Genomic DNA, 18,375 nt, shown 5'->3' on the forward strand with positions numbered 1-18,375 from the left:
CGTTGACACACGTGTTCACAAATCGGCCTGTTTCCACACATCTCTTTACTATTTATAGCCTGTTTTCTCAACGTGCAACAACAACTTTCAATGTTGCACACGCAACACATACAGTAAATTACAGACGACCCCTCCCACTGGTTTCCCTTCGGCCCGTGTCTTGTGCTCTCATTGGCTGTAGCTCCCCAGCTGAGTCCCCGACAGCTCCAGATATTTAGGAATGTTAGGCGCCAGTGAGCCTCTCGTCTCGTGTTTTTGAACAGTTCAAACATCGCGCTCGAGTATTGTACACTTGCACGCAGTCAAATTGTTTTTTAAATATATGTTCTAGAATCTGAATAAATATCAAAGTGTGTTAAGACATCTGATTTATGTTTATTGTGTTGCTGCCATGTTGAGAGTCTGATTTTAATTTCTGGATTGAATTAAAAAAAAAACATTGTGTGGATTCCTGGAAGAGGTTTTAAAGGTTTGTGCATAATTAAAAACAAAAGGGACAAGGATCTTCTCTTTAAAAATGTCAATTAATCTTTATTGGAGAAAGCAGTGAAGCAATGTATGTGACATTTTAAAAGATTATCCAATAAATGTGCTAATTACATATATCTGTGTGCAATAATGATTTGAGTGTGGGTTGGCATGAAGATATGTTTTTACTACATTCTTGATCCATTTACTAAATCACAACATGTGTTTATGAGGACCGCCAGCAGGATGAATAGTGAAGTGCCTGTGGTGGAAAAAGGCAAAGAAAATACAGATCGGATCAAATGTCGATGAAAAAAACAAACTTCAACAGGATTAGCCGAGCCGTAGGTAAGACTGACTTCATGTTCTCTCATTTTATGACTTGTAGGTCAACACATAATTTAATAAAGTATTTTCCTATCAGAATTTGATTTCTAGTAGTGCAGAGAAAGCTTTGAAACAGCATTCAAATCACCATGATAGGAAAAAAAATATACCCTGATTGAACAGTTAATTGAATGAACTAAATATCAGTAGTTTTAAAATCCTGGCCACTGCTCTAAATATTAGACTTCAAATACAATTTCAATCACAGTTATCATTGCACACATTTGTTTACCTTTTATGTGTCCATTATTGGAGGAATCAATTCCTGTCAAGAGATGTAGACATCATAATACAAAATAAAAGCTTATACAGTAAAGACAAAAAACAACAACATAAAGTACCTTGAATTGAACTGTCAACTATTGGAGGGGAAAATAGTAATCCTACAGTTTGCTATTTATTATTTATTTAAAGTCCCCCAACAGTTTTTTTAATAACTGTAACTTCACATGGATGTTTGACTTTTACTGAATGATGTTAAGGACAGTGCTTTTAAATCTCTTGAAACTTTGGAAGGGATATTTAAAGGTGCAATATGTAATATTGTATGTAATACTGGCAGCTAGCGGTTAAAATAGTTACTGCACTACCAATTCAAAATACTGGAGAGTCGTTTCCCCCGCCCCCTCCTGCCCAGACTCGAATTTCACGGAGGTTGCCAGGCTGAGACCGCAGCATTCACAACAATGTTGCTAGACGCTTTTCTCACATAGCCAGACATTACTCCACAGCACAGCAGAGTAGCTAACGTTAGATGCTAGTCTCACATAGCCAGTCATTACTCCACAGCACAGCGGAGTAGCTAACGGTAGATGCTGGCTATATTGACAGTCATAAAAGCCCGTGCTCACGCGGAGCTCTGTAACCAACTGACAGACACACTTTTTCGGCTTAAAATTACAGTATGAACCGTTAAAAACACAACAACCTCACTGTCCTCTCCACACGCCAGTCAGGCACACTTCCTCGGCTTAGAATTACAATACGAAACGCTAAAAATACCACTACCTTGCCGACGGAACACACTTCATTGGCTTAGAATTACGGCAACAATCGCTAAACACACTGCAAACTCACAGTCCTCTCTTTCCGATTTACAGCCCCCCTCTCGTGGTTTAAAATAACTCACCGTTGTCGGCTCCGGCCGCTGAAGAGGCTACACGCTGTAAACAGCCATGGGCTGCTTGCCTGGTCCTCCCGGTAACGTTAACAGTTAGCAGGGTTAGCATGCCGGCGTTAGCCAGGACCAGTCGGGATCACTTTACTGACTATGTCTCAATTGTTTTTTGCGAGTAACCAACTCGGACACTCTAGCTATATAATTCAATGTGAGTACACAAATGTTGAAATGACAAAAAATGCCCATCCCTAGTAGCTGTGATAAATTAGCATGAAGCTAATGCTTACCTGTTCAGGAGAAAATAAGCCAACTCTGCGTCCTTTTGGGATCTAAGCTGTCTCCATCTTTCAAATACATCTCCAATATTTACCAGGGGGTTGTTACGTCTCTGGTCACGCAACTGTTAGAAACATGCTGTTTTCTTTTTTTATGTCATGTAGAATCTATCTCCGTTGATCCTGTTTGTTTGTTTGCTGCTTTCATGGCTGTACTACCGTTACAGCTGTAGCGTGCTGGGTTTAAGTTTTTACAGGTATATCTGGCAACCCGGCCTGCCTGTCAAACTGGGCCGTTGATAACAACACACAGATCAAAACATAAACATAAATTCCGTCACGGAATGTAAATTTCAAAAAGTAAAAATAATGACATTAGCATTGTTGTCAGAAAAGATAGTATTTCAGTTTAACATGTTTCCTTAATATCTGGTGAGGCATTGGTGTCATTTTTGGATTTATTACAGTACAAATATTACATATTGGACCTTTAATATTGTGAGAAGTTCAAAACCCCTCAGGATATATAGGCATGGGGGTTCTGTACTGTACCTTTAATGTGAAACTCGGCAGTAAGGATCCCTCCACTTGGCGCTGCCTCCGATGACAGACTTCTGACAGAGCAGGGGGCCTTGAGGAAAGAGACAAGGAGGCAACAAGAGATTCATTTTTGTCAAATTAAACTAAGAATAACCATAATATCCCAAACAGATTGGGAGGACAAACTTCTGTTAAACTCCTATTAAGTCGAGGTTGTTCACTGTAATCTATTTCATATTATTTCCTCCCTCCCACTCCTTATAAGCAACCGACCAAATAGCACAAATTAAAAATTCTACAAGTAAAAGTACAAACGTGTTATCACCTAAATGTACTTTAAGTATCAAAAGTAAACATACTCATTCTGCATTAAAATATCCCCTATGGCTGATAAATTCTTACATAAGACATGATTAGATTTTTGATATTCTTGCATCAGTGCTTTGGCAGGGTTTTAGTTGACTGAGGTGGAGCTAGCATTAACTATATAAAGTTAGATAGTTCAGTGGTTCCCAACTTTGGGGCGCTAGTCCCTCCGAAGGGTCACAAGTTAAATCTAAAGGGGTCGTGAGATGATTAATGGGAGAGAAAAGAATACAAAACAACTAAAAAACGACTCAAATCTATATTCATTCTTTGGACTTTTCTCTAATCTTTGGTATTGCTGTGAAATATTGGGTAATTACAACTCTTCTGAAGTTTACTAATTTGAATTAGCTAAAAACTTACAAGCCAAAAGAGGTCAGGAATCACTGATTAATTGGATTTTAAAAGCTTTTCATGTGTTTGGAATGGATGGAAATGGAAAACATGAATCTAATAAAGGAAATAATGCTGTCATGGCTTTGATTTGTGCCTCATTTGTACATCGCTTTGGACAAAAGTGTCTGCCATATAATTACATTTCAATGTAAATGGAGTAAAAAGAACAATATTTACCTCTCAAATGTAGTTGCGTAGAGGTATTAAGTAGCAAAAAAGGGAAATACTCAAGTTAAGTACCTCAAAATTGTACTTAAGTACAGTACTTGATTAATGAACCTACTTACTCTCCACCACTGGAAACTGATGCCATATAATCATAACATATGTGATATTTCTATAGCCTGAAAATCTAGACCCAAATCCGAAAGATTAAGGGTCTGGCACTGAGTAATTAAAATGGCCCAACTCGAGGGGCGGCACCAAGCATGTATTTGAAAACCTCACTGCATGCAATTGGATAACACTACGACCAATCACAACAATACACGGGGTGAGTGACGTATCCAAAGCCCCATACACTTAGCTACCAGCGGAGCTAACTGGTAGATTAAACTGTCGTCATCTGTTTAGCTCGCCTCAGGCCCGCCTATATCAGATACACCAATGTGATTGGGTGCACCTCGCCTACAAGGGCATAGTTAATGAGCATCCTTACTCAATGCCAGATTGACTCGCTGAGCACTCTGGATTTCCAGGGTAATATTTCTAAAGGGCAGAAGTTGGATTGTAATTGGAGAGAAAGAAATAAGATACATTTATAGAGTTTCACAGTGGTTTGATGTTCGATATGATATCAAAGTGTTGTACTCACTGGCTGACAGACGAGCCTCTCTCCGTCACAAACCTGGACCTCACAGTGAAGCCAGACGGTGGAAACCTTCTCCAGTCGTTGGAAGCGGAAAGAGTTGAACTTGAACATGGAGCGGCTGTCTTTGGCGTTCTCAAAAATAGTCACAGTGTGGTCGGAGGAGCAGCTGTTGGAAGACAAAATGTTTAACCTACAGTTCTGTTGAATCTGCTGGAGAAGTATTCTTTCACATTCAACTACATTGTAGTCTATATCCACGACGTTCCACTTCCGGGATTGTTCAGGTGCTGCCGGGAATTCCGGAAATGTACCTGTTAATGATGAGACTCCACCTTTTCTTGTCTGTTGAGTAAGGAGTAGGAGTGGCCCAGCAGTTGTTTAAAACAACTTTGAATCTGAGAGGTACAGCAAATGACGATAAAAACATGGGTTAGAAATCGAGCGGTATCCACCTGCGCAGGAATACAACAGGTGAAACTCACTTATGTTTCCGGCTTGTTTTCTCTGCTTGTTTGTTTGTCTGTCAGCAAGATTATAGAAAATCCACTGACCAGATTTTCATGGAAGTTGGTGGAATGGTGTAGCATGGGCCACGAAAGAACCCATGCAATTTTGGAGCAGAACTGAACCATGGGGCGGATACCCAAATTATTTATCACTTTCGTTATCATTGCAAGATGGGCCATTTGTGCTCCATTCATGTGGTGGTGGAATAATGGGAAAAAGGAGTCTCCGACTGGGAAAATTCACACTGCATAAGTATTGTGGGATAGAGCATGCCTCAGTGGAGATCTGCGCTCTCCGAGTGCCCTTGTAGTTACACTTAACATTTTATGTTTTGTACTTTACCTAATATTGTCATTCTGTTTCTCCATACTGTAATCTTCCTAATGCTTCCTCTGTCCACTCTGTATACAGACATTTACTGCATGTCATTCCATTTGCATGTGAATATACTCGTATGAATATGAATATAATCTTTAAGTATCTTTAGGGAAAATGTGTTGATATACCTGTTACTTAGTCCTTTTGCCTCGATTCCGATGAAGACTTCAGAGCCGATCTCAGAAGTGTCGATCACATAAGGAGCGTCCTTGGCATACAGGAACTTTGAATTCTACAAATTATATGCATTATATGACCGTAACGAGTCGTAATCGTACACCAAATAAGTTTTAATTATACCTTTATTTTTCCAGACAGCCATTTCGCACAAGATTTATTAATGCAACACTAGAGAACTTTTCCCGCTTCGGTCCCCCTACAGGTTGGAAGTGGAATTGTCCATTACATTACATTGTCCAGTTCATTCAAACTAGAGATCCGCTGCCCAATCTGGCAAACTTGCATAATGTAATGTAATCTACATTTCCGCTTCCAACCTGTAGGGGGACCAAAGCGTGAAAAGTTCTCTAGTGTTGCTTTAAATAACATGTCTAGAAAATTGCATGACTGCATTCAACATGTTACTTCCACAGGAGAAACTGAATCTGTGAGCGGCTACTCACCGTGAACACATTCATAGACAACTGTGATCTAAAAGTGCCTAAACTCCCGTTGTTGACATAAACTGTAGCCACTCTGGAAAAAGCAGAGGGTTTAGTAAAAACACTGCAAGTCATTGGGTTAGAATGCACTTCTCTTCCGCACGGTAACTGTGGTTGCCTCGTGTCTTGGATTGATGCTTACCTTTGACTGAAGACTGCGTTATTTACAAGGTAGGCTGCTCGGTACATGCAGTTGAAGGTGTAGTTGACTGGCTGGTTTCTGACTGTGAGTGATGTATCGTTGGACACGATGGAGTTATAGAAGACGTACTTGGGGTCTTTGCCAGGCATGTACTGTGGAGAACAATCAACATCAGAGGGAATATGAATTCAATAATCAATCATCTTTTATGTTAAAAGGTTAAAACGTGCATACGTGGGTGGGTGTCTAACTGCGTGTCAATCACTGCTGTTGCACACGCATTCACTCTCCCTTGAGGGGGGAGAGGCTTAGGAGACCGTTTTGGGCTTTAGCGGAAAGGGGGGAGGGATTGAGAAGTTGTTGACGTTAAAATTTTTTGGCTAAGTTCTGGATCTTCGCAATCCTACCTACAGCACCTTTCATGTGGTGTCGAAATAATTGGAAACATGACTTCCTGACTGGGAATTCACACTTTTGTTAACATTGCGTGACAGCGCATGCCTTGGCAGAGGTTTGCGCTCTCCGAGTGCCCTTTCTGATTTGTTGTTTGTTTTCATTTTGTTCGATTTTTCCTCCTCTCTTTATTTTTTAATTTTTTTGGTACTGTCTTGTTTTTTATTAACTCTTTCTTTAAAATGACTTGTTGCTGTATTGTAGGCATTTCCATGTACATTGAGCTTATCTTTAATTGCCATAACCTGAGAAACAAACATCAATGTTCATTGTTTGAAGCACCACAAACTAATCCCATTCACCTTCTTTACATTAGGGTAGTGGCAAAATTGTCAGAGGAAGATGTATGAAGCTGGTCCAATTAATAAATAAAAAAAAATAAAAAAAATCCTCCTCTCCATGGCTAGATACTACAGTTATTGTGACCCTCACCTCAGACTGCGTGCCGCAGTACGAGTGGTTTTTGGGTGTCAGGTCTGAGATGATGAAGCGGTAGTAGCCTGGGCTGTGTATTCCAGAGTAACAGACTCCACCCAGAGACAGCTGGTCAATCTCCCAGCCGTAAGGACACTCTGGGACATTGGCAATGATGGCGTTGGGGAAACATGACACCATAACATAGTCTGAAATAAGACACAATCAGAGAGTCAAACTGTAATCATTATATAGCCTCTTCACTGTAAACACTTTAACATTTTGCCAATTACTCCCTTATTACACTCAATATTATGTACTTTTTTTTTTTTACTTCATATTGTCATTTTATTTCTCCATATTGCAATTTTAGTTAGTGTACTCTGTATATAGAGACTTACTCCATGTGAGATTTTTCCAAGTTTTGTTGTGAAGCTTTTCCTCAACCAAATCGCGGGTGTCGTATGTTGTACAAAAATGCATTAATTGACTTCTGTATGTTAATGGTGCATTACATTAGCATTAGTCAAACTCGCAATGAATCTGACAAATGACAGCTTGAATAACACAGGATCTGCAGGATGTTTTGTGAAGGTAACATGACACAAGCACATAATTAGCAACTAATCTGTGTACAGTTGTGATGTTACCTGCTTTCTGGGGAGAGCATGTCCACGCAACAGGCAAAAGCATCAGTAATGCACCGACAGAAGCCATACTGTGATGCTGCAGAGAGATTTAAGAAGTTAGCAATGAGAGAACATTCAACATATAATGAATATAGTCATAAAAAAAAAAGACTCACCTGTAGAGGAAAAACACCTTTTTGAATAGTCTAATGTCAGAGGATCTTCAGTCTTCAACAAGCTACCAACACAAGTGACTCTAAAACTAACACCTTGACAACTGGAGGAGCTATTTTATACCATCACAGGTGAGGGTAATCTACTTCTCCCCCGTCTCCACTTCTCCCCTCTGGCAGGTTTAAGAGCTCTATTGTGAAGCTGCGCACAAAAGCTCTCTGTGCTGCTCGGACATTCACTTTCAAATGACCAGCGTCTCACAGGATTACCACTCAAGGTGCTTAAAGTCACCTTTTCTAGGGACAGGCATACAGGGAAATGTGTCAATTTTATGCAGTGAATACCAAACAGTTATAACTTTAGGAGGATATGCATTTCATATATCATTTGCATGATTATTGTAGCAGAAGGAAGACGACTTCACACCTTCAAGCTAATATCAAGACCCCAGACTCACATTGTGTAACCAGACAACTAAAGATTGACTATTCGAGTAGATTTGTAGCTTCTTTTTTTTTGCCTTGTTACAGTTAACATAAAATTATTATTACAAAATGCCTTTATTCGTTTCGTCTTTGGCTGGAGAGTTAAATGAAGAGATTGAAACCATTCTTGTACGTTTGATATGAAGCTACAACCGGTTAGCTTAGCTTAGCATAAAGACTGGAAACAGCTGGATAAAGCTAGCCTGGCTCTGTGTAAAGGTAACGAGATCCGCCTACCAGCTCGCTGATTAAAATGCTATATCTTGTCTGTTTAATCTGTGAAAAATACTGAAGTGTAAAAAAAAAATTTCACTGTTTTACTCTGAATATTTCTAGGCTGAAACTAAAATTGTCCAACACGTAAAACGACGAATTATCATTTTTACACTTTTTTTATTTATTTTTTTATTTTAACAAGACATAACAGAACTCGAGGTAGACCGAGAAACAGACGTTCCTGTTTCTTCAATTAGTCCTCTTGGTCAAGCAGGACAAAATGTTCAGGAACAGAACACCATTTAAGAAGCTTAATAGCGCAAACAGACATGTATGGATACCTTCAAAAAGTGATGGCAGCTCAGATAAGAGGAGGCTTACACTAGTAACTAGTGTTCTTAAGCGGAGATGATAGGCCTGTGTTTTGCAGCATTCAGTGATATAAGGTTTCTCACAGTCTCGTGTGATTAGATATCACCTTTGTCTCGTCAGCCTAAGGTATGTGTGTGAAACGTGTGTCCTCATTGGCCTGTTTACATCATTTTTATCAGTTAATAACGTTCTGCCTAAAGCCTCAGTATCTTTAGTTTGAAGTGTATTCAGCTGGCAGTTTGTCATGTTTTATTTTCTGTTCGAAATCAACTTTTTTTAAAGCTATAGTGCGTAGTTTCTTTCTCCCCCATTAGGAATTCTAAGTAATGACAACAAAACTGTCGGTGCGTCCACAAGATACAAGCATTCCGTGATCGCGCACGTGCCCCCACCCTTCCGCCACACAGTTGCTAGTAGCCACGGAGGACACGGAGGATTAAAAAAACATGATAGACTCTTCAGAAGAGGTCATTATCTTCACTCGAGCTTCCGCACAGGAAAGTGACCGGACGACAGAATCTCCTGAACATAGCCATACTGAGAAATACAGAGAGAGTTGTGTGGAGCTGATAGTCTTAACTAGCTTTGTAGCAACTCATTTGGCAATGGCTTGAATGTAACGGACGTTCATTAATATCAAAAAGTTACGCACTAAAGCTTTAAGAAATTAAAATGGCTGGAAAACGGAAGTTGCTCAAGGGAAAGCTAAATATGCCTTCGATGCACCAATAAAAGTTTGAAATCTTTTTGTTTTTACCATGCACTTCCATTCAAAAACCTCCATGCAAAGACTTAATGATGAGAGCTGTAAAACGATAGCAAAGAGGTTAGACACTAATGTCCTTCACAGAGCAATTCAAGTCACCCAGCAATTGAAGCGGCAAACTGCAGACGATTAGCATGTGAATGGAGCGACGGGGGAGTTTGCAAGAAAGATACCGATCTGAGAACGGGTCAGGAGACAGCTAGCATTACAGCATCTGGTGGATGCTAACAATCGGGAGCCGCCAAGACTCCACCATGTTAGGTAACCGTGGCCTGCGGTCCAAGAAACAGGCTCAGTGTGTCCACTTTGAGCTTTAAAGTGATACTGCACCCAAAATCTATCTTTTGAAAAAGTATACTAAATGTTAAAGTTGTCTGTATAAGCTTCTTAATGCAAAACATGAGGCCACAGTCAAATTCGATCAAATTCAGCAACTAATGGATTCTGATTGTGACTAAATGTCACAAGCAAACAAATTGAGAAAAGTATCAGAACTTCTTAAACCACTCCTGCAGCGTGATTCCCTTCTTTAATGTCCATAATATGTTCCAAACAAAATGTGGCACAAAGTGGCTCAAAGTCTGTTGACAAACAGAACTCTTTCTTATTGTTTTTATGTGTATAATTTAAGGGATGTTTCTGCATGTAGGAAATTTTAATTAACAGAGTAGCACTGCATGGCTTAGAGTCACATTTGGGTTTACTGTGTGTATAATCATTACAAACATATGCAATATCTCCCTGTATGTTCACCACAAGAGAGCAGCAAAACATTTTCTTCTATACTCCTATATGTACCTTCTATATATATCTCTCTTATGTATATTCATTGATCAGGAGTGATTTTGGCAGCTTTAAAATACAGTGATAGCATTGAATAACAACAGACTTCTTGCTTTAGGAAAATGTTTCTTTTTATTCTTTAAACTGAGGGGGAATAAACATTTATAGATATAATCAAAGATCATTAAAGGCATGAGGAAGATACTGTAAGGCATTGTTGAGCTACATACAGTAGTGCTTTTGTCTAAATGTACAAAATGAAATAAAAAAAATATCCTTGCTGTAAGACTCTAATAAGAACATGTATCACTACAGCATACTTGAAAAATACATACATTTCTTTATATACAATCATATACAACATATTTACACAATAAATTGCTTTAATGTTGAGGCAGGCATCAAGATTTGGCCACTTGGCAGGTCCAACTTGTTCGTTCTAGCTGGTAAATAAAATCTCTCCTGAAAGAAAAACAAACTGAGGTTAGAAATGTGCACACACACACACACACACACACAATGTAACACATAATTTATTTCCACACAAACATTTTAAAGGCTCAGTAAGTTATTACAAGTTGTACTCTTTTGTTGGATGGAAGGAAATGTAACCCAAAGACCAAGAAAACAACCACGTTTTCTATGTCAGTTAGTTTAGTTGGATTAAACAGGAACATGACCATTTGATGTCCTCTGATTACCCTTCACGCTTATCGGGTTTGTAAGCATAAACTTGTCTACAAAAAAGTTTCATACTAACAGGAAATGGTACATGTGCCAAAGTCTATCAAATAAAACTGCGACGGTGGAATGTAACTGCCAATTAAAGTTCACAAATGTTGTCACTGAAATGTTTTTCCAAGGATTTAATTGATTATTTTTTCTTTTGCCTTCCAAACTGTTCCTGGAGCTATTTTGCTGAAATCCATAATTTGCTTTAATTTATTCCAGATGGGAGTAGCTCCTCTATTTATTTGTGCAATGCACCGTGGGACACAAAAATCCAGAGTCTTGTTTAGTGAGTGTGTGTGATGACTGTTTTGAGTGTGCTTTACTCAATACTCAAAACCTGCTTAGATTTATTACGTAGTGTCGAGACTAAAAACTACATCTAGACAAAGGGCTCCAATAACGCAGGACCTGCATCACTTGGTATTTTAAGTAAGTGGTTTAATATTCAACAATTTTGCAATGAATCAAATGCTGTACAACCATTTGACAAACCGTGTCCCTGAGGCTTTTGGGGGCCTTGGTAATCACGCTGTGGCTTTTGGTATTCTGAGCAAATCATTTCAGAAGAAAACTTTATTCGCTGTACTTACTCTCTCTGGTGTGATGCAGTGTCTTTTCGACACAGTAGCCCCTCATCACATGGACAAATCTGGTTTATGCTGAATGCCAGACCACCATCGGGAACATAGCAGCTCTCCCCGCTGATCAGACGTCTCTTGCACACCTGCTCACCGTGGTGTCGAGCGCAGCACATGGAAGTCCCACAATCCCTGTCAACTTTACATCTGGCACCTGGATAAAGAAAACAAATACATTCTGAATCTCCAAACTGACAATAGACACACACACTCTCTCATGTTTGAAATAAACAGGGTTTTAATGCGTTTGCTGGCGCACTCTTACCCTCTTGCCCGTTGGGGATGCTGCGGTGGCACTTCCCAAACATGCAGCTGAGTCCGCGGACGCACTGGGCATCCCTGCGACAGTAGTGGCCCTCCCCTTGCAGAGGAACGCAAAGACCAAAGTGTCGATCACAGGAGAAACCCCGTCCACAGGCCCTGTCGTGGTCGCACATAGCCTAGGGAGAAAAAATGGGGGAAAATGTTAAAACTTTACAGAGACTTTCGTTAAAACTCGTAAAATTCACGGACATAGGGACTACACTGCCTTCTGCAAAAGCATTAACAGCACATTTATCATATGGGAGAAGGGACACTGATTCTGGGTGTAACCTTTTTTTTTGAACAGACATTTTCCGATCTTTTACAAGAAATATTTTACGACACAAACACAGAACTGCCTTTAAACAATATGAATTCATTCAAGGGAAGCATTACATTAATACACAGTATCTAGTATCTTACCGTGATTGCTTTGGCTACAAGAGCGCTTTCTCTAGGCGCCTTTGCTCCTTCTTTGGGGGGGCTGTGAGGCATGTTGAGCATCCAGGCCCATATGCGAGCTTGGGTCCAGGAGAAGCAGAGACACAGGCACAGCATCCACAGATTCCCCAACATTTCCACCAACAAATTAATAATAAAAATAAATGTAGAAGCAAGAGGGACTGAAATCGATTAACTCAAGACTGGGTGGCAAAATAAAAGATGAGTCACTTGGCTATGGCTCCACACCAAATCCAAATCTAAATGTCCCAGTAAGTGTGTACTGCAGAGATCCATGCAGTGACAGTGGCTGCCTCCTCTTCCAGTGTAACATTTATAGGTCACCAGGGCTGGACTTTATCCCCCACCGGGCTGTTTGTCCAAGCAACAGGGTAGGAGGAGACAATTAGTTGTTAATGGATTAACTAAATTGCCCAGGTCACCCCCCGCAGCCAGAAACTAGTGGCGAAATGACCAGTCGTGGAGCAGGGAGAAAGGGAAAGAGGGGAGATGGGGGCCGGGAGGGGATGGGTGGACGTGATGGGCTGACAACAGCTTCACACAATAGAGCCGAGCACCACCTCTGCGTGGTTATCTCTGCCAGACAAACAAATGAGGAAGACAAAGGCAGACAAATGCACGACATGTTTCACTGCTCACTGATTGACGGGGTAAAGCCACTTTGGGTCCCGGGCCCAAAACACTGGGCAAACACTCCTGGCCCTGACCTCCACTGCCCCGTCGCCCCCTACCTTCTCCCACTTCAGACCCCACGCTGAGAGCAATTTGCAGAAGTGCACTTTGCAGACGACCCATGATCTCATTAAATGTAATTACCATCAGCCATTAGTTCTCGGTGGGAGAAGGGGAGTGAGTGGAGGGGAGAGAAGTTGCTCGAGGGAAACAAACTTTGTTCATTCATTTTTGCACATTTTCTTTAACAAAGTCACTTTCTTTTTACTTGTCAATAAACAATAATCCACTGTAGTAATAAAAAAAAGGTAATAACTTGATATACTTAAAAATTCACCATTTTTAAATTTCAGATTTTGCGTGTTAAAAAGATCTGGTGATTGTTTGAAGTGAAATGTTTTGGAAATATTCTATCAGTAGGCCGATATCTTGAAAATAAGGAGAACTTAACGAGCAGACTGTTCTGTTGAAATGCTTCAGACATATATATCATCACAAAGTATAAAAGTGAAGTTGTTTCTCAACCTGCTAGGTCGACAGCAACAACATGTTGGTCTTTCGTTCATGATGGGTTTCTTTGATTTTGTGTATAACCTTCCTACCGTCTCAATTTCATCTGCTATACAGCTTTTTCTCACAACAAGTGGGTGTAATTTATGACATCCTTTACAGCTGTGTTTTTACCTGAAAAGAGTGAGTGGGTGGAAAGGTACCGGTGAGAAGCCTGAAAATGAATTAGGACAGCCTGGCACAAAAACTACTTGATTGAGTTTAAAAAAGATCATGGCGTGGGGTTTCGAACCCCTGTCTCCTGGGTGAAAATCCTGTTTGTTTGACTGATTCCACCACCCTAACCTGCCTCCTTACGAGGACTTCAGTGCTCTTAAACTTCATCACTTTTTGCTCCTGTCGTAACAGCCAGTAGAGGCCGAAAAACGCGATACCTTAACAGACTAAAATCCTCTTAAGGTTTATAGTTTATAATGTATTAACGTAAATATAAGTCGTAATTGCTGCTTGAACAAACAACTTATGTGGGCGTTTTTCGAGGGAGGATAGTCTCCCGGATTGAGTCATAAATCCATGAGCTTGACGGTTTATAAGACACCAAGATGCAACACAGAGGTTTATAGAACTAGGATAGGATTTAACAGGATTTTAGTCGGGAAAGTGATCGTGTTATTTGCATCGGTCATCGAAGTGGTTTCATTGAAATGCGTGGGGCTGCATTTTTTCACACAGGCTGAAGTTGGTCTGAGCGCCACCTGCCAGTACCTGACAGCCATATTTGTTTCCCCAGCACACAATGAAGTCTAAAATACAACCACTGCCTTTTCTCTGTTGCACTGTCCCAGCAGCAGCTTCTTACTGCTGAAGCAATAGCGTGTGACAGAATTCCAGCTGGATTTTCCTCGAAAGATTGTGAGGACATATGGCTGTGAGTTTTCTCACAGCCATAAAAATGATTCAGCTTTTGTTAAAATGGCATATTTTATTAAGCTATTTTAATATCAGCCAAGGAGTTATAAAATGTTTTTACTCTTAGGCCTAAAAGAAGGACCAAATATGTGTCACTATAGTCCCATTCCGACCGGAGGGATTTTTGCAGTTCCTACAACATAACATTCCTAGAACCCTTTTTTTCTCGTGTTCCGACTGGACCAATTTGGGGATTAATTAATTAATTAATTAATTATTCCTCTGACCGCAGTTCCTGTAACTCTTTCAGCTCCTACTTCAGGGCAGGGTCTTTTCCCTTTTCTGCATAGGAACCCTTAGGCCGGTTACACACTGGACGCGTCACGTGAGCGTGTCAGCCGCGTGGCGTGTCCGTTTCTATTTTGGCTCCCATGTTAACAGGTTAGAGCTTACACACTGCCTGCCTGAGACGCGCGTTGGAAGCGTTTCCAGACACAATAGAATAGGAAAATATGTTTATATGTCATTTAGACACAAATACATATTAATAAATGAAATGTTGATGTTTGAAAGCCTCTAGGTTTTGATATAAATGCAGATAGGCCTATACAGACACGTTTCTGGTGTGTAAATCCACGCAGCTGACACACAGCTGACACGCAACAGAAACGCCACGCTCACGCCACGCCTGCAGTGTGTAACCGGCCTTAGTGACCTAGCAACGTCTGAAACACAAACAGTACATATTCTTCACGGTCTGTTGCAATTGGCCTACGTATGCTAACTCACAAGACAAACATCACGCATTCAACCAGCCAATTGTTAATGCTAGTTAAACTTACCCGTTGTTTCGTTTGCCTGTTGTGCTCTGCTCTTCTATCTTCTTCCATCATATTAATTAGGATCATATTACACTGGAGCCTTCGTCTTCTGTTAAATACTCCAGCATAGTCTTTAAACGCCGCTGTTCGAACTCCCGTTTTGAGGATCCTGTCAAGGCACAACAGGAACATTCCGATGGCCACCTGGCCAGTGCGAATGCAAATGGAAAAACTGGTTTTGGGGGAAGAGTAGTTAGTAGAACTGTTTGGAAGTGGACTGTTCCTATAACTACGTTCCTGTAACTACTTGGTCGGAAAGAGGCTTATGAGAATGATTGTGCAGTTAGGACTCTGAGACACTTGATAGAAATGGGCACGGGTCTATGAGCCTCTTTAGTTATTAAGCACTTAATTGAAAACCTGCAAATACAGACGGTCTACAGACGGACTCAAAGCAGTTTTTATGTTTCAGCTTTTACACAAACTCATATGGAGCCTTCAGGGGTTCCGCTATGGAGTGCCCATTATAGTTTGTCTCCTATGGCCACTCCAAGGCTCTACTGTAAGACCGAGTACCTCGCTCAACGGTCTATGTCAAGTACTGGTAATCACACTGGAGGTGTTGATTTGCTTTTGGAAGAGTCAGATGTTATGAGTCTTATGATCTCTCCAACTAAACACTGTACAATGTAAAGGAACTGTCAGTAAGCTTTACTTAACATTAGCATTCACTGTTTCATTAGCATTCATTGTTTCATTAGCATTCAGTATTTTGGCTCAGACTCACAGTAGATGCCTGGATAATTGTTAGTCATTTACATGTTCTTAGTGGGAGACAGCACAGATTGGTTACGTAGATGCCGCAGGGTCTGCACTTATCTCAGCTCCAGGTAGTTAAGTCCTTATCAAAACAGGCTAATGACGTAATGGGCGGTCAATTAGTAGGCACAATAGCGGTAACTGGATCAATTAGCAACATGTAAATAAGTATTGTATCGTGATTATGCAACCATCGGAGCAGTTTAATGATTCTGATTCATGTGTATTGAGCACTATAAAATATATTGGGCTGAAAATGCATTTATGTCAAATTGATCTTGTCTGAGTCAGAGATTTAGGAGTTACAATGTTGTGAGTCAGACTGAAAATATTTGGCAACTTATCCTATGTTTTTTAAATTATCTGCTGATAAATTGAAGAAATAAATTGTACTTCCTTCCTAATGAGGCGTTTTGGCTTCATTTCCCAGCACTGTGTTTTGCAGAAGAATTACAACTTCAACTACAACTCCCTCTCCCTTTCTTCATCACACTCCCTCAAACACGTATTCTTGTTCTACATACGTACTTACAGCAAGATACCCTGCCCCCCCTTTTATTTACCCAATGCCAACTGCAGATAACTGTCTCCAAACTCTCCTTAACATGCCCCCCAGTGTTAATGGCTCTGCTAATGACGTTCGTAATGAATGTCACAATCAACATTGCTGTGGCTCTTGCAATTAGGGGCTAACAAAAACAACGGGCAGGGTGAGGTTTGTCCATTGTAATGGACCTTGACCCCCCACAGGGAGCTCTGAATAGTGGAGGGCATGAGAAGTCTGCCTTCCCACCACCAAGAAAAACATGTTCAGTGCAGTAATGGATGGACAATTGGCAGAGAAGGAATGTGTACTAAGGGAACTGGATAACAATGAGGTCAACATAGTGTTTCTTCAAGATTCAATAAGTTGTTTCATTATGACTCTAGGTGTGTAACTGGGAAGACAACTTACACAAACTGCCCACAACAGTTTCATTCATAGGCGGAGTGAAAAGTCGAACGTCGTAGAGAGAGCCAATCCGACATCAGCAAGGTATGGGTCGGGAGGGAGTTTTCAAAGCTATTCAACCACCCAATAAGCAGTTCTGACGGAGTATACTGGCCCCTTAATACACCTGGCAATATAAATGTCCAAGTGCAAGCACACGGTTTTCCAACATTTACTTCCAGCCTTATATTTAAATTGAAGTCACATTTTAAACGAGGTGCGAGACATGCCTCAGAGCCATTTTCTCAGCGTTACTGCCGACATTCCACACCGTCCAAACACAGGGCAGAGATTTAATGTCGCTCCTCATTAAGTGAAGTGAGGTGTGAAATGCAGCCAGTAAATGTTAACACAAACAAAACAATTCCATTACAAGGTGAATCTAATATTCTCTGACTGTGCTCACGTTTTACTTTCAAGTAATGGAAAGCTGGGTTCTGCTCGATGAGTGAAGTCAATGCAACTGTGATGACAGAGATGAGCTCCCATACTCCATCTGCCTGGAATGATGCAGTAATGTCTATTCTAGTCATTAACTTTGTATTGTCTTAAAAGTGAGGTATCTTTATTACCTCCGCTAAGGATGTCATGTTTTTGGCTCAGTTTGTCTGTCAGCAAGAAAAAAAAAAAAAAAAAAAACTACTAGCCAGATTTTCATGAAACTTGGTGGAAAGGTGTAGCATGGGCCAAGGAAGAACCCATTACATTTTGGAGTATATCCGAATCCCAGGGCATATACATATAAACAAACTTTTTTTCACTTTTGTTAACTAATTATGAAACAGTGCTGCATTCATGTAGTGTCGGAATAATCAGAAAAATTAGTTTTCATTTTTCATGGCTCACCTTTGCTCTTTCATTGTCACGCAAATACTTGTCTCAAATTGCCAGAACTTACTTCACAGTGCTGCAGATGAGGGTCTGGCTGGTCCACACAGCATTCCGGGAGGGGAGAAAAACATGCTCTGGTTTATTGGCATTTCTTTATACCAATCACAATCGTCATGGGCCGCGCTAAGTGCCGGACGGAGCAACGGTGCCTCTGCAAAATAGCCTCTTGGGGGAACTTGTTTTGGTGGAACGTGTACTTTCAAAAGTTGTTTTAGTCGTGCAAAAGAAAACTCAGATTGGACAGATAGTCTAGCTAGCTGTCTGGATTTACCCTGCAGAGATC

At 40.5% G+C, this 18,375-nt stretch overlaps 2 protein-coding genes across 7 annotated transcripts in view; both read right to left on the minus strand.

The window, feature by feature from the left end:
• Positions 1-656: 656 nt before the first annotated feature.
• On the minus strand, positions 657-7,766 carry tectb (tectorin beta). Its single transcript, XM_028567971.1, has 10 exons — positions 7,725-7,766; positions 7,570-7,645; positions 6,938-7,128; positions 6,053-6,204; positions 5,872-5,944; positions 5,377-5,480; positions 4,675-4,758; positions 4,367-4,529; positions 2,803-2,881; positions 657-730 (listed from the first exon to the last, which is right to left on the minus strand). The coding sequence occupies exons 2-10, from the start codon at positions 7,634-7,636 to the stop codon at positions 657-659; spliced, it is 987 nt and encodes a 328-aa protein (XP_028423772.1). The 5' UTR covers positions 7,637-7,645; positions 7,725-7,766.
• A 2,735-nt stretch (positions 7,767-10,501) lies between these two features.
• Positions 10,502-18,375, minus strand: part of LOC114548190 (dickkopf-related protein 3-like) — a 29,516-nt gene continuing 21,642 nt past the window's right edge. For 2 of the 6 annotated variants that reach the window (XM_028567989.1, XM_028567986.1), the window contains exons 5-9: positions 15,413-15,560; positions 12,441-13,055; positions 11,980-12,154; positions 11,667-11,868; positions 10,502-10,806 (exon numbers count right to left, since the gene is read on the minus strand). In XM_028567989.1, coding sequence (XP_028423790.1) covers positions 10,746-10,806; positions 11,667-11,868; positions 11,980-12,154; positions 12,441-12,593 — 591 coding nt within the window. In that variant the 5' untranslated portion in view covers positions 12,594-13,055; positions 15,413-15,560 and the 3' untranslated portion in view covers positions 10,502-10,745. Of the gene's footprint in view, positions 10,807-11,662; positions 11,869-11,979; positions 12,155-12,440; positions 14,647-15,412; positions 16,719-18,375 lie in introns of those variants that run through there. The other 4 variants (XM_028567987.1, XM_028567990.1, XM_028567991.1 and 1 more) reach the window with 4 other exon arrangements.

This window comes from Perca flavescens, chromosome 21 (genome assembly GCF_004354835.1).
Source record: "Perca flavescens isolate YP-PL-M2 chromosome 21, PFLA_1.0, whole genome shotgun sequence".
Classification (NCBI taxonomy): Eukaryota; Metazoa; Chordata; class Actinopteri; order Perciformes; family Percidae; genus Perca; species Perca flavescens.